Here is a 15,612-nt window from a genome sequence, read left to right as displayed (position 1 = left end):
TACATTCTTGTATTGCTAGTTTTATTTACTATGACTGACTTCCCACTCTGGTCCACGTTGTGCTCTAATCCAAAATAAGCAGCTACCCTGTGCAACAGCATTCTATGGTAAGATGTCATTGGGGGAAACTTTTTTCTTGGAACTCTGGAAGAGAGGAATAGTAGCTTTATTAAATAAACAGGAACGCTCTTCAATTTTTTTCTCCTATAAGAGTACAGTACTTACTCATTATTACCAATGAAATCTAAAATTTCCTGTTCTAATTTCAGCAGCATCATTCTGTCCCTGAAAATAAAAACACAGCAGCTCACATATGAGACACTCCAATAACTGCAGCTGTATTCACCTTAAGAATACACAGATAACATCTGTGATCAAGTGATGATTGAAGACTCTAAATAAGACCACCGAGTCTCAAATGCAGGATTTTTAGGAGAAACTATTCATTCTTCACTAAGCTGTATTTTATTGAACCCACCTAACTGAAACAAGCTGTTCTCATCTCAGAAATCAGAGTACGAAGACTCTCCAAGTAATCTCTGCCCAGTGGGCTCAATAGAAAGCACAGTCATTGAGAAGACTCAGGAAGAAGGGAAGGAGTGACCAGGTTGGTTCTCGCTGGGTAGCAAGATTTGCAGAGGTCTGAACTGACCCTTGGATTGTGAATCACATCACAGGATCATCGAGATACACCGTTGAGTAAAGCACTGATAATGGAAAGAATTACTACAACATACTTACAAGCAAATGGTTAAAAACTGGCATAAATTGCAATGTGTTGAGATGTTGAGATAATATGAAAAAGCTTAAACTCAGGCTGACTGATAGGAACATTAGCTGAAACACCGTAAAATAGTATCTTAAAAACATTTATGCCAATTTCAGTAAGTTAACATGTAATGAAATTTACTGTCCCACAGCTGATAATTTGCATGCATCAGATAACTAAGCTTCCCAGATATTGCATGAGTAAAGGCCTATAGTAGGTCTTCATCTGCAATTCCTATTTTCACTCTGAAGATTTACGACTTCCAATATGGCCAAAGTAAGAGTCTAGCACAGGCCTGTGCTTCCTAATTTTACTCTATAGGACTAAAAGCTGTTGGACACTTATGATAGCATCTTCTTTTTTTTTTTTTTCAATAAAGTAGAATCCCAATACATTATCACATGGGAAATACTAACTATAATATGAACGAGTAACAAATAGCAGTGGAATATTTTTTTGCGATAGCAGCACAACTACAGCAAGTTTATTTCTTGCCTTGTATGTACAGCCACGGACCTAGTATTAAACCCTGTTTAGGAAAAGAACAAATGACAGACAGTGTACTCCAAACCTCAAAGCAACCAAATCATGTCAACTCTTGCTAAATGATAGACTTGGATAAGGCCAGATTTGGTTTCTGATGTGCAGATTGAAGATGTATATACCTATGGTTTATATAGTACAGCTTAAAAGAAACTCCTTTGTCTAGAAATTCATTAAAAGGCAGATAAAAGTAAAAGGTACTTTGGTATCTAACAAGTAGATGCTAAACGAGTAAGTTTTAGAACTGAATACAGAAGAGACTCTAAAATTCTATCAGAACTCCTTATTTATTTAACACAAATACCATTTAAAATAGTTCAGTGTCCTGAACCTGCATTCATATAACACACAAATTACAGCGGACTGGTGTTTCAGATAGCCTCCATAACAAAAACTCATCCTAAATAAATGTCTAACACTACATGTCAGTGAAGAGGAGGGATAAAAAAAAACAAAAAGAACAGAACAAAAAGTGGTGTTATACCTCAGGCAACAAGACGACAGAAGAACAAAGTTAAGTTTACTGATGCTTACCTGGGATTGTTTTTTAATGTATTTACTAAAAATTCATGAAGATCTATACCAGTGGAATCTGTGTATTCTTGGCTGGAATCTAAGGGTAGGGGGAAGAGAGCAAAATTACACTTCGCAAAAAATATATATTTTTTTCCAATTATTGCTGAACATATTATTTATGGATCAATACTAACTAATAGGCATATTATTCTAAATTGAACATTTTTGTTTTCCAGAGAAAAGGCTCAAATAAAAAACAAAACAGAAAACCCAGTATGACCTCCTCAATTCTCCAATTCAAGTGTAATACAGAAGGCAAAAGCTTCAGTAACGCCATCAATCTATTAACAAACTGCTAAACATTTTGAAGCAGCATATCACCTTGAGTCACATCATGTCCATTAACCCTCCAGGTTTTCTCCAAAACACTACACTGCACTGTTGCACGCATTTCTGTGGACCACTAGCTGATGTACAGAATGTACTGGATGCCGCCCAAAGATACTGTAAGTTGGTATCTAACAGTTTATCCATCACTATCGTTCTGTACTATTAAAAACACTTGTTCTATTGGTCTGGCTTTCACAACATGATGTTTGAGAACTTTCAGAGAAGTCTCACAAACGTCTGATTTGTTCCAAGTATTTCCAGGTTACATTGTGTCACTGAAAGAAATACTTCTAACACCAAATCTTTCCTTACACCAGAACCTTCCAGAGTTCTGTATCCCAGAATTAAAAGCTAGAGATGTTTTAATAACTTTTGGAACTATATTTCTTCCAAGAACTACTCAAGTGCCAACCTCTTAAGTTATGCACAGCTCAGACTTATGCCTTGCTGTTCCAGGTCTTTTTGTGGTTAGTATGGAGCACAGTCCTTGCAAATTAGCTTTTATTAGCAATGACTGAGGGGACTACTGCACAAAGAAGGCAAGATTCAGTGGATGCAGAATCTATGCTGATTTTTTTTTTTTTTATTAGAAGCAACAGTGCCAGGAGAGTTCAGTCTCTTGGCATAGTGGGAAACAGGGTGACTAAAGTGTTTGATTTTTCACAAACGAGACTGAAATCTTTCCTGGAGAGACTCCAAGTCCATCTGAGGACAGGGAACCTCTAGTTCCCTAAAGAAGAATGACAGTGAGTTCCTTGAGCTCAATACACTATCAATCCTCCCCTAGCATTGTCAAGAGAACAGAAATGAAACCAAGCAAGTCTAAGCATTTATCTTTTGGGATTACTTTTGATTCCAAGGAGAAAGAAAAAGAGGCATGCCTGATAGAAAAAATTGAATAATTATTTACCTTCATTTTCTTAATTTGCCAAGTGAACAATAATTCTGTAATAATTACTGGAAGATTGATGCTTAAATTCCATCATAATATATTTTGGCATGTCTTAAATTGGAGAGTAATTAACCTCCACGGGTTATGCTGGGTGTATTTACAACAGCTTAGACATTGTCACTCACTCTCAACTCTTCACCATTACTTAGCTTTTTTTTTTTTTTTAATTTCAGAAGGTGGGAATGTACTTTAAAGGTTAGGTAAGTTAGCTCTGATACAAAACACTTACAGCATTAGGTAACACGGACAGAGACAGTCTTCTGTCATTAATTTTGGCAGTTCTATTCCAGATTAAAATGAATGAATTCCAGATTCTTTCTATACCCAGGACATAACCTACTACCTGATTAACACAGGGATTAGGCCATTTGATGGCACTCAAGTATTTACTGGTGTGCAGACAAACAACTAATTTCACCAACAGGTATACTAAAAAGACGGAGAAGATTTGAGCTTGTCACATCTTGGCAGGTGCTAACTATAAAAATGTTGTCTCTTATTTAAATTTAAGCTAACAAAAGCCAGAGGAAAGGGGGCCTGACTTTTCACCAAGTGACAACTCCATCCGTCCATGCTATATTTTCATCTCTATCCATATTATACAGATACTACTCTCTGGATATTACTACCTCTATACTATTTTCATACAGGGAAAGTAATTCAGCTTTGCAAATCATCTTCCACATGCAAGTCTGGACTATCACGTATTCAGGTACACAAGATACAGTGAAATATTAATCATTAACATGCATAAAAATCCACTGCAGCTCATATACACAAAAATCATTTTTTAGTCTTAGGAAAACAATATATTTTTACATTAAAATAATTCTAACACTTTTCCCAAAGGTCACCTGAGGTCATTAATAGATTTTCTAGAAAGTGTGATCTTAAAACTACAAATTAAAAGCAGAATGACAGATAGCAAACCTCTTGATAACATTTTTCTGGGCAATTTATCACTCGACTTTTCCTTTTCCGTTTCATCTTTTGCAGGCTTTTCTTCTTTTTCAAAACAATGTGACAACTGGATTTGAATTTTCTCCTGTCAAAAGTAAAAGTCAGTCATCATGGAAATTAATTCTAATGATACATATCTGCAGGACAATTGTTCTGTACTATATCACCTGCAAAAATGAAGAACTAACAAGGAAAATAACTGTCCTCATATTCTTTCTGATGACACATATACTTCATGCAAACAAAATGAAATTATTTATCAGTGAATCAACAACTACAGAGAAGACATAGAAAGTAATATACATATTGTTGAATTTACACACACTTCCAGGCCCAGACTGCCGTTTCAAAATGAATTTAAACTACCTTGAGACAAGCGTGAAAGCATTCCAGTTTTTCAGGTGCACAAATTTTATACATCTACTTTTTTTTTTTTTTTTTTTTTTTTAGGTAACACACCATCCACAGTGCTTGTTTTCCTCCATTACTCATAGTTTCCGACTATAACAACCGGCTTCAAGTTTTGATTTGGTTTATACCAAGAAAAAACATTAAAACAAATGTTGCAATTTCTAAGACTGACCAGCATTACCATACTTGCAAAAAAAGAAAAAATTTTTAACAGTACATCAAGACAAAACTTGCAGACCGTACTGTCATCAAGGCTTAGATTCTTATCTTTTCATATATTTTGACAGAGTAGCTTTGTGTGCAATCATCTCAAAAATTCACTTTTCTACACAAGTCACTGAAGTATCATGAACCCTGTTTTCCAAACTTGTCAAAAAAAAGCGTCATTTAAATTAAAGTGACAAAATGGTTCCCTAATTAGTAGGCAAGAGTCATTTTGTTCTTCATGCCTCTTTGTCTTTAACAAGACTGCTAAAACAAAGGACTATCATATTTCAGACAGCAAAACCAGAGGGCGTAGAGAGAAATGGAGAAAAATTCTGCGTCCGAGTGATGCTAAGAGAAAGGATAGCAAAGTCCTGTGGTAGCACTCCCCCACTCCTTGTATCTGGAAGTCCCTCAGACATTAGTTCTGTTCCCCTAGAAACCAACTCAAGACACTGTCATCACCCCTACCCACGAACCTCTGATTCCTCCCAGCCCAAGCCACAGACCTGTCCCACATGCAAGTTTCCCTTCCACTCCTGACTCCTGCACCAAATCCTTTCCCACCCAAGTCCTCACTCTTCCTTCAAGCCCATTCTTACCCACAGAGGCACCTGCTGTAAGCTTCTCCTGATGTCTTACACCACAGACTTGATCTGACAATTAAAGCCAAGGCTGAAGACTGCTTCACCTGCAAACGCATCTCTGCATAACCTGCAGTAATGTTCCTCCCCGCCCTACCTAGCATAAACTGCTCGCCACCTTGGTTTCTTCCGAGCTGAGCCGTAGGAGCCCTGCACTAAGGAGGCTATGGTTAAAAAACAGTTTGAATATACGTTTGCGGAGTTACAACTGTTTCAAATAAAAAAAAGAGCTTAGCTGAGAAAACTGCCAGCTCTCCCTTTCATTATGAAATGTTCCCCCCCCCTTGAATGTTCTAATTAAACTTATTAATCCATCAGCACCCTGCAAAACAGCACCACAAGTGTGAAGGCTTCTCAGCTTCTATGAGGTTATCTATATCCAAGGCTGATAAAAACCATTATCTTTCACAACTAATGAACTCGTTAGCATACTTCTTTACTGGTCTTGAGAATTCACTTGGCTAAAAACATTAAAGATTCCAAAACAAAACTTTGCATTCCTCACCTCATACACATAAACACAATCCATATAAGCAAATTATTTTTCACTATAAAGTGCATTACATGCTGACTGTTCACGTAGTAGCTACATAAATACTATTTGAAAAAGAATAAAAGAAGCACGGTGCATGTGCTATTAAGAAATTAATTCTGACTCTCATCCACCAATGTAACGTGCTTTTCTCCATTTTTCAATGTTCTATAAAACTATTAGTAAATTAAGGAATTTTTCATAGTCTGATTCTGACTTTCCTTTATTAGAAGACTAACTGGCTACATGAAACCTACCAAGAGTACAAAAAAAAGCATGCGGCAATAGTTTAGTTAAAGGGCTTCAGCAAGTAATCATTTTCATACTTCTTTCCCCACCAAGTGCTAAAAAAGGAAGAGCCATCTGAGCAGCCAACTCTGCTAGCATCAATTCGACTTCAAAGTGTGATATAGAACTGTGTACCAAAGGGCACTTTCTTGTGATTTCATGCTATAAAAAATGTAGCATCTAATTAAACATGACCTACTTCATGGGAAAGCTGCTGAAAAATATTTTAGCCTCTATTCCTTAAAATTCTTTTAATCCCACCCTGGTGATAGCTGGTCTCTGCTAGCATACTAATTTAACAGACTCTTTATGGTGACACAAATCACCTTCCTATCTGAATTCCTCGTTGCAGCAGCATGAATTGTCACCAGATTTTGGAATTTTAAAAAAAAAAGTAGCCAAACACTAAAGCAGAAACCTCCAAACCAAAATCATCGTCTGAAAAATTCCTCCAGCTTAATACACTTGGAAAAAAAAAAAAAGAAAGTATATAAGCATTGGGAAGCATTACTGAAGGTTACTGAAGGACTAATCAAAGGTCCTATGTCCTGGGTTGCTTTACCAAGAATCCGAATTTACACAAGTCAATATAAACTCACTAACATTGCAGACCCTGTTTTTTTGTTGTTGTTGTTATTTTTTTTTTCTTTCCCTTTGGGTTGTTTTATTTTGTTAAAGAAGTTCAATCTTTCAAAGATTGATTTACTTGTTAATAATAACAGTAGCAGCTCATTCACAAGAAACCAGCCCTTTCTTAATAAGGGCTGAAATTGATCGTGCTTTGGCTAATGTTTGTACTTTGTATCAGAGCACACAGAGGCAGAACAATTCCAGCACCTAAATTTAGACAAAGGATAGCAAAAGAATAAAGAGCTAGTGTGTTTTCAAAAATAAAAGCTCAAATAAATCAGTTATGGTTTTCTTCAAGCAATAAATTGGCAAGCTTACACTTCGATAGCACCCTTTACTTAAAGGACTGCCAGTGCTTTTCAACAACTAAGGCACAACACTGGTGAGGTTTTCAGTTCCTCAGTAACGAAGAGTATCTTCTCCCACGTTGCAATTGCTCCAGAAAATACAAACAAGTATTTCAGAAAATACATTGATCTTCCAGAGGTGATTTGTCTGGTCCATCACCTCCTCCACTGCAGCCTTCTGAGGAGCAGCAGGCAGCAGAGGCTTGCAGAACTACTGCTACACCTGCATATGCCGAGGAGCTTTACACCTTGCAAAGAGCTGAGGCACAGCCGTGTGGGAGGGGTGACTGTGAACAGTCACAGGGAAGACCACAGAGTTATCCCAACACTCACACCAGTTCCTGCTTTCTGAAGACCAAAAATTAGAATTCTTTTAAGGATCATCAGCAACTTTATCCTGAATTTTATCCTTCCTGACTCTTAAAATCCTTTTTAAGTACAAACAGAAAAAGGGAAGCCGTGTTTCAGTTGCAGTCTCACTGCCACAACGGAGCAGTGACTTTTCCAGCAAGGGGAGGCACTCGCACACTTTATTCCAACACTGCCAGGAAGGGCTGTGCCATACAGCCCCTCACCTCCCACACACACATAGCACGCTTCCAGCATGGGGCTTGCAGACCTGCAGATTGCTGCTTCCAGAAGAACCCTTCCACACTGTTCCCAAAAACCCTTGGAAAAGGAAGCAAGCAGTTGAAGAAATTGTCCGTATTGTTATAGAAGGTCACACAAAACCTGCGGCCACTAAGATGTGCACTGCAGCATCAGGGGTTGCAACAATTTCCCACTTCTGACTCTCCTCTTAACATGCATTTCTCTATTCAACCCAGAATAATTCAATTTGTTCTCTCCATCATTTGCATAGTTACTGGGATCCCTAAACCACTTTTTTCCTAGATTACTGTTTCTAAAGAAAATTTGCAGCCTGATCTAGTTTTCTTTCTTAATATACAGTCTCATTTATGACATTCATTCTGTGCAAACTTAGATTATCCCACAATTCAATTCGTTCTGCAGAACTGGCCTTTACATCTCTTCCGCTGCTGCACTAATTGCTTTCAAGAAGCACTCAGCACTACGTGCAGCTAAGGAGAGACTCCCCCAGGACACTGCAACAAATGCTACCTGCAGAGAACGCTTATAATAAGGCTCTGATATTAAACCATTAAATACAAGGTGTCACGTAGTGCTGGAGTTCTAAAAATCCTCCTGACTTACATTTAAAATGTGCTGTGGATGAATAGTTCATCAAATTAGGATTCTCTCCTCTTATACTCGGATAAAGTGCTTGATGCAGCAAAGCCCTACTGCTTCAAGCCTGAACTAGATCTCTTAGTTTAGGCAATCTTATGGCAAACATCGCAACAGGAATATAAATCATGGTAAATGGCATTAATTTTTCTGTTCGCTTTTAAATTCCTACTCCACTTGCTGTACCAGACTTAGATTTTCATTAAATCAGCAGTCCCAGTTCCAAAATTTCTCCAATTAACTTTTCAAGTATCAGTAAGTATATTAGTGAAGGACTGAGGAAAAAAACAACACTACTTTCAGTTTTCCCAAGACCAAAACCTAGACACTTGACAGTTCATTCTTCATAAATTTTAACCCGTTTGAGTTCTCAACCTCCTTTCCTCCCCAAAACTGAACTAGAAGTCCCACAGCAATAAACCCTCAGTTGTTGCTATTCTACTGTTTCCTTCTGCTTGTTAAGGAAAGCGAGACTTCTCACAAGAAGACCATTTAGAAGCTTTTCAAATAACAGTGAAATATTTCAACACGCTTCACAAGAAAGCCACTAAGAATCATTTCACTTTTGTTAGGAGTGAAAACAAGAGCAGCATGAAAATCATTCCGGTGTCTCTCATCCATAGCCCAAACTAAAGCTAGTAACAGTATTTCACTCTAAAGATACAGACTTCTATAAAAGCAAAATCAGAATAGTTAGATTTAAAATTCTCTAAAGCTTTTTACATATTTTGTCCGTTATTTAGGAATTTCTTTGAGTATGTTAAAATATCTTAACAGATTAGTCTCCAGGCATACCTCAGGCATGTGTTAACCAGCAATTATGAATAACATGCAGAAATTCCGTCAGAACACCAGAACTTACAGCCACTTACATCTTTAGATACGAAAAGTTGTTAAATTACGCCACATATTAACACAACGTTTGTCTTAATGATGGCACACTGCATGAAACAGTTTGTAACCGCCAAGTGCACTGTAACACCAGAAAGCTGAAATGACTAACCAAGCTCCCCTTTTTCTGTTCCCCAGATATCAACCATTATAGCTCAGAAAACCACAGCAGCAGGCTCTTTGCCAGATATTACCACCTCTGTTAAAACTGTATCAAAAATAGTAATCATCATCATATGGCATCTGCATATTTAAAGAGTACCCAAAAGACCTTCTTTTGAACGGTAAATTACTTTAAATTGTTTCAGAAACTTCAGTAATGTGACTTTTACCTGGAAGTCCTGTGATATTTCAGCTGTAGGAGGTGGTGGATATTCTTCACATACAGCAAGGCTCCGAACTAACTTTAACTTTGTGTTTGACTAAAGGAAAGTATGTAAAATTAAAAACTATGGCTTATAAATATTATATAAATATACCATAAGCCGTTATTTTTCCATTCATGTTATGTAAAACAAATTGGCTGAGAACTGCATTTTTAATGTTTTCAAAAGAATAAATTATTTCCTTTAGGAAAAAAATACCCAAGCAATTGCAGCTTTTGAAGGCACTGTCAGCACAATAGAGCACATCTAATGGAAAGTAAATAAAATCGTTGGGAAAGTGCTTCTCTCCATAACAATAAAAAGCCACCAAAAATATAAAGGCAAACCACAAAAGCAGACAACTAGGCAAGACAAAAATCCAACAGAATAAAACAAAGCTTCATTGCCAAAAAAATAAAGGATGAAACTAAAGGCACTTTTCACAAAGTAACAAGGTTTCATCAAGCATGAAGGGCTTCCTTAGCATGCCAGCACACAAGGCTACTGTACCTTCGACCTTTTGGCTGTCTGTCCAAAAGACTGCACTGGCCGCTGGATGATGGGCACAACAGAAAAGGTTTATATTACACTTAGCACTTCAACTTTAGCAATGCAAAAGACTGCTTAAAAGAGAAAGTTTTAACAGTTATTACTGACATGGTGGTCAAGTCTGTGAAAGGAACAGCAGGTGCTTTTGGCTGAAGGATTATATGCTCTCTTTTTCATTGTGCTTGTCCTTGAAATCTCTCTCTCATTTATCAGCAATAGATGTTACAGAAATTTAACAGGAAGTAAGCATTGTTCTCGGTCAGTAAGATCCAGGCTGTTTACTCTGTCCGCTCCTACGTTTAAAATTATCGTGTCCTAATTTCCTTGGCAACGTGAATGGTTTTTGAGTGTTTTTTTTCTTTTTTTTTTTTTCTTTTTTTTTTTTTAAAATTTCTTCCCATTTCCTGAAACCTACCTGGAAAAATGATGATACGGGAGAAGGGGAAAAAAAAACAACACATTGCCTCTACAAGGAAATCAATACTAATAAGTAAAATATATTTTAATATATATTTGATTCATATTAAAATATAAAAGATGATTAGGAGCTATAAAAACCAACTTTACAAAAAGCTGCTGGTCAAAACTTTCTTTAGCTCAGTAACTTACTGTGCACAGATATATCTTTATCTACCCAGAACCCTTTTCCCATTAATAGTTTCTTTAAAAAAAATCACAAATTTGCTGCAGCATGCATGATTGAAATGTATATTTGATCAAAGAAGTGTTTGTCAGGTTTTTAACTCCATGGTTAAAATGCATCCCCTTGATACTTGGAGGCACTTAAGAGTGGCACAAGATAATGAAAGTACTGGTTTCACTACAGAACTAAAACTGATGGATACACAAGCCTTTAACAGAATTGATTTTAGTGAGCACAGGCCTAATACTTGTAAGTGAAAGCTAACACTGGAAATACAGTTTCAAGTGTTGTTTAATGGACAACATCCCCTCCTTTATGAAAGGGGAATCCTTCCAGAAGCAAACTAAATGAAAACCCAGTCTGAAAACTACACGAAGAAAGCAAACTCTGCCCTAAGCTCATACAAAAGGCACTTGATAGACATCTGCTCCTAATTTCTTGCAGGAAATACATGTTGTTAAAAAACTCCTACCCTAAATTGAAGGGTTCAACCATGTCAAGTCAGAAGAACAGCTCTCTCTCTCTCGCTCATTTTCCTCAAGTATCAAGTATCTTTTTTTGGATGTTGACCCAGCTTCACTGAGAAGCTCATTTAAATATCATTCATTTCACTGTGTAACAGGATTTTAAATAGCTGTGCTGAAAACTGACTGAACTGATATCTATTTTTTTTTTTTTTTTAAGGAAGCTTGCTGAGATTCTGAGCAAAGTCAGTTCAACTTTCCCCATACCTGGAACAATACAAAGATGAAGTTTTGTTGGTATCTGTAAGTCATTTTTTCCCCCTCAACCACCTATGCTGAAAGCACTCCCTGTTTACTGAAAGCTGGCACTTTGTATCTCCCTGGCAAAGTTTGCATTATACCAAGCTAATGAGCTTTCAAGAACTGGATGATTTCCCAGCCTCTATCAATTAATCCAGCATCAATTATCTTAGGTGGGTTCAAATCAAGCTGTATAAACATAAAATCAATCAACAATGCTAGTGGGATCCTCAGTTGACTATCAAAACAGGCAGAAGGAACTACTCAAGAAATTGTTTACCTCTTGCAAAACTCTGGAAGCTTTGAATCCAGTACATAACTAAAAATAGTCTAACGAAGCAAACACCCTAGATCCACCATTTAGGTCGGAAAAAAGTCAGCTTAGTTATACAGGACATAAGACATTTTTAACTAGCCAAATAGACTTCTACGATTTACTAAAGACATATATTCAATTACTTTTAGAAAAACGATTTAAAGAAAAAAAAAGAGTAGAGAATGTTACTGGAAAGCAGTTCTGTACAAAGCACAGATCTCCTCCTCACCTGACCTCAACTCAGTAAATCCAAATCAGGAATCCACAGCAGTCAAAGGAAAGTGTATTTGTTTATGCCAGATAAAGTGAAGAAAATATCTCAAAATTAAATTGATATACTAAAATTGATATGATCCAGTATCAAACCAAAATATTTGTAACAACGCGTAAAATGAGTATGTTTTTCAGAATTCAGCCACAATAGGCTCTGGTTGACAGTACATTCCTTTATGCACTTTGTGGGCTGTATCTCATCTTCCATTTCTCTTGCAGAATTAGAATTTTGATTCCAGGCTGAATAAATCATATGTCAATCATACCACATTCCCAGTTTCTTGAAGATGGGTGTTTGCAACCCATGAGGAACAAGCAAGATAAGGTATTCAGGGTAGTAAACGAAAGTATTTGAATACTCTGGTGCTCAATTTCACGAGCACCTGACAATTTTTAGGAACCAATCCGATAGCAATAACACTGGGGACAGCCAGGGGCAGGGGCATTGCAGGAAGGAGTGGTCCCAAGTTTTAGGGACCAGTCATTCTCCCACGATTGAAATGAATCAAACCTCACAGTTGCACATGAGATGAGCGTCATCCCATCCATCGTATTAACATCTGTTAACCGGTGACAACTTTCTTATGCCTTGTAAAGCCATTCTTTGCCAGCCTCAATTCCGTGCCTTCCCGGATGACTAAGATGTCAAAGCCTGCAATACAAGCCTCCGCAGCCAGCTCTCACTGTGTAGGATAGGCACCAACACACCTGGAATATTAGTTCTGATTTCTGCATTTGCTAAGCTTTGTTCCTATGGTACACCTTTATGTCCCCAATTGTAAAAACAATTTCTAGCTATTTTAGAATATATATTCCATAGTGAGTGCAAGTTAAGCAACTTCTTTATAACTGCAGCTCTCAGAGTTTTACTGACATGAGAAAACACGGTTAATAAAAGCTACATTAAAAATATATTTATGCTCCACTTAAAGTCGCTATAGGCATGATATCAAGACACTTTAAAAGCAAGTGTTGCAAAAAATTTGCATAATGAAAACAACGATCTGGTTTTTGCCTTAAAAGGTTTGTGTTTTTTTTTTTTTTTGAGACAAACTACTGTGGTTCACTTCCATCTAATTAATACAATGCAATCAACAAAATAAAGTGGATGTTAAGATAGTTTACTGAACACATACAACCCTATATATCCAGGCTTTCAGTGGAAGTATTTGCGTGTTCTTTTTTCCTAATTACCCCACAGATCATGTATATTAACTACAAAGTAAAGATCTGGAACATTTACATCCCTTCTTCTACCAAACTGTGCTGTCCAAAGAAGCTAGATAACAACAGCTGAGGCACAAGAATGCAAATTCAGAAGCAAGAAAAGCCTTGTGAAAAGGTACTACACAGATTTCTGCATTACGCTTGGGACATTTCAGAGGTCAGACACGACACGGCAGACCTGAAAAGAGTGGTCTAAGGACTTGCAGTTTTCCATCCTTTTACTAAACTAGGCCTCAGTTTTAAATTCAGATAAGGGCTACATTTTTAACAACCGTAGTTAGCTTGTATAACACCGAAGGAAAAACCAGCATGGTGTATGGTTACTTGCGTTCCTGTACTAGTGAGTGGTGACAGCAATTTTCCGTGACACAGCAGAGGATGACTGAGAAACAAAACTGGAAAAATAGTTTCACTATTGGATGCAGAAGCATTTTGAACGGTTCAAAAGAAGCTGATCAGAATCTATCTATTAAAAATTAGTAAGTCGTGTATTTTGGAAACAAAGACATGTAAATTCTTACAAGATCAGAATAGCTGAGGAGGCAAAGAAAGGCCTCACAGAACTCAGCTGTGGAACAGAAAAAAACAAAGCTTTGTGCTAGTATGGAAGGAAGAAGAATGTCAAAAAGCACGTCCAGTTGTTAAAAACAAACATTTCACCTAATTTCTCCAAGGGACTAGGATATTTGCTTAATTAGTATAAATCAGAAACAAAATTACACCTACTTAATACAACATTTACCTTGCTCCTATCAAACAATGAATGCACACAAGTCTTGCATTCACGCATCAGCCTCCATCACTCGGTAAGGTTTTTTTCATCTCTTTTATTCTCCACAGTTTGCAAGTGCCTTTCCTGTTACACAGTAACATGCAGCTTGGTTTGTCCCAGTCTTCTACTGCCTTAGTTATCACCATCCACTAAGGATCTTCTATTCACATAGCAGTGATTATTTTTTATTGCAGAGATGATGGCAATTAAGATGAACATTCTTCTCCCCGCCCCACTCCATAGTGCATGGATTGTAGAGTAAGAACAAGCCTGCCTTTTCTAGAATAGCCAGCATGAATTATTAGAGAGGTGTTAAGTATTTTTTCCTTAAAAAAAAAAATGAAATAAAATTCCTACCATGAATAGAAAGCTCTATCATAAAAACCCCACCCCACAACAACAAAAGAACACCACCAGCAACAAAACACCTCCACAGTGCTGACCATGTACTCCTCTGCAAGTACCTTCCACGCGTGCCACTGATTTCCAGTACCATTTGAATATCACTTAATTGCAATTTTAAACCATGACAATTCAAAAATGGTCCCTAATAACCCCTGTATCCGTTACGTTACTTTCACACTACCTAAAAAGGCTGTGAAAGTTGCCCATACACTGAGACATTTTTCTCATTCACGCTGTACACAACAGCTAAGTGGGGACTAGTGCACAACATCTGAAATCAATCTAGAATTTAGAGGCAAGCTTGTATTTCAAAATGTAACAACCAGTTTCTCAACTGCCAAGATTCAGAAACATACCTGAATTCAAACCACAATAGGTTTAGACAGAGAAGCAATCAAAGCTAGTTTCTTACTTGACTGTAGAGAAGTTAAATAGCAACTTACAAAGCAAGTATATGCCATATGCATTTGCACTATCAGCGATCACAGTGCAAGTAACATTAACTCACTGACTTGGTTTATGTGCAGTTGCAAAGGCCTTAAATGAACAACATTCTGCTTCAAAAACGGCTGTCTACCTCCTACTCTGAAAATCCTCATCCTCAGACCACGGTTTTTAATTACACTACTCATGTAATGGCAGCGCTCTGGTTCTGATGGACACTCCTAGACACAACGTTCACATCAACACTAGATGAAAAAGACAGCAAAGCTGCCTGCATCAAGAAGCCTTCATTACACAGTTGTACGGTTCCTAGTGTGCATGCTAGATAATTATTTCCGCCACCGGATATTACTCCCACACAAGACCAAAACCAACCAACCAAAACCCCCTGTCAAACAAGCCAGAGCCAAAACCCACAGCCACTGGCAGCTTCATTTCTCTGGACAGGAACACTTGTTTGCAGGAAGGCCGATTTGCCTCTTGAGCCTCATAAGTTTCCACGCTAATACTTGTTGAATGAGAAAATGTG

At 37.4% G+C, this 15,612-nt stretch overlaps 1 protein-coding gene across 14 annotated transcripts in view; it reads right to left on the bottom strand.

Moving 5' to 3' along the window:
* R3HDM1 (R3H domain containing 1) overlaps positions 1–15,612 on the bottom strand; it is an 80,246-nt gene that overhangs the window by 32,492 nt on the left and 32,142 nt on the right. For 10 of the 14 annotated variants that reach the window (XM_048062757.2, XM_048062758.2, XM_048062747.2 and 7 more), the window contains exons 4-9: positions 10,201–10,242; positions 9,658–9,747; positions 4,101–4,215; positions 1,847–1,925; positions 226–285; positions 4–144 (exon numbers count right to left, since the gene is read on the bottom strand). In XM_048062757.2, the coding sequence (XP_047918714.2) occupies positions 4–144; positions 226–285; positions 1,847–1,925; positions 4,101–4,215; positions 9,658–9,747; positions 10,201–10,242 (527 nt within the window). The remainder of the gene's footprint in view (positions 1–3; positions 145–225; positions 286–1,846; positions 1,926–4,100; positions 4,216–9,657; positions 9,748–10,200; positions 10,243–15,612) is intronic. The other 4 variants (XM_048062756.2, XM_048062763.2, XM_048062753.2 and 1 more) reach the window with 3 other exon arrangements.

The sequence above is a fragment of the Anser cygnoides genome, chromosome 6, assembly GCF_040182565.1.
Source record: "Anser cygnoides isolate HZ-2024a breed goose chromosome 6, Taihu_goose_T2T_genome, whole genome shotgun sequence".
Taxonomy (NCBI): domain Eukaryota; kingdom Metazoa; phylum Chordata; class Aves; order Anseriformes; family Anatidae; genus Anser; species Anser cygnoides.
The sequence above is the reverse complement of the archived record's forward strand: the minus strand, read 5'-3'. Positions and strand labels throughout refer to the sequence as shown.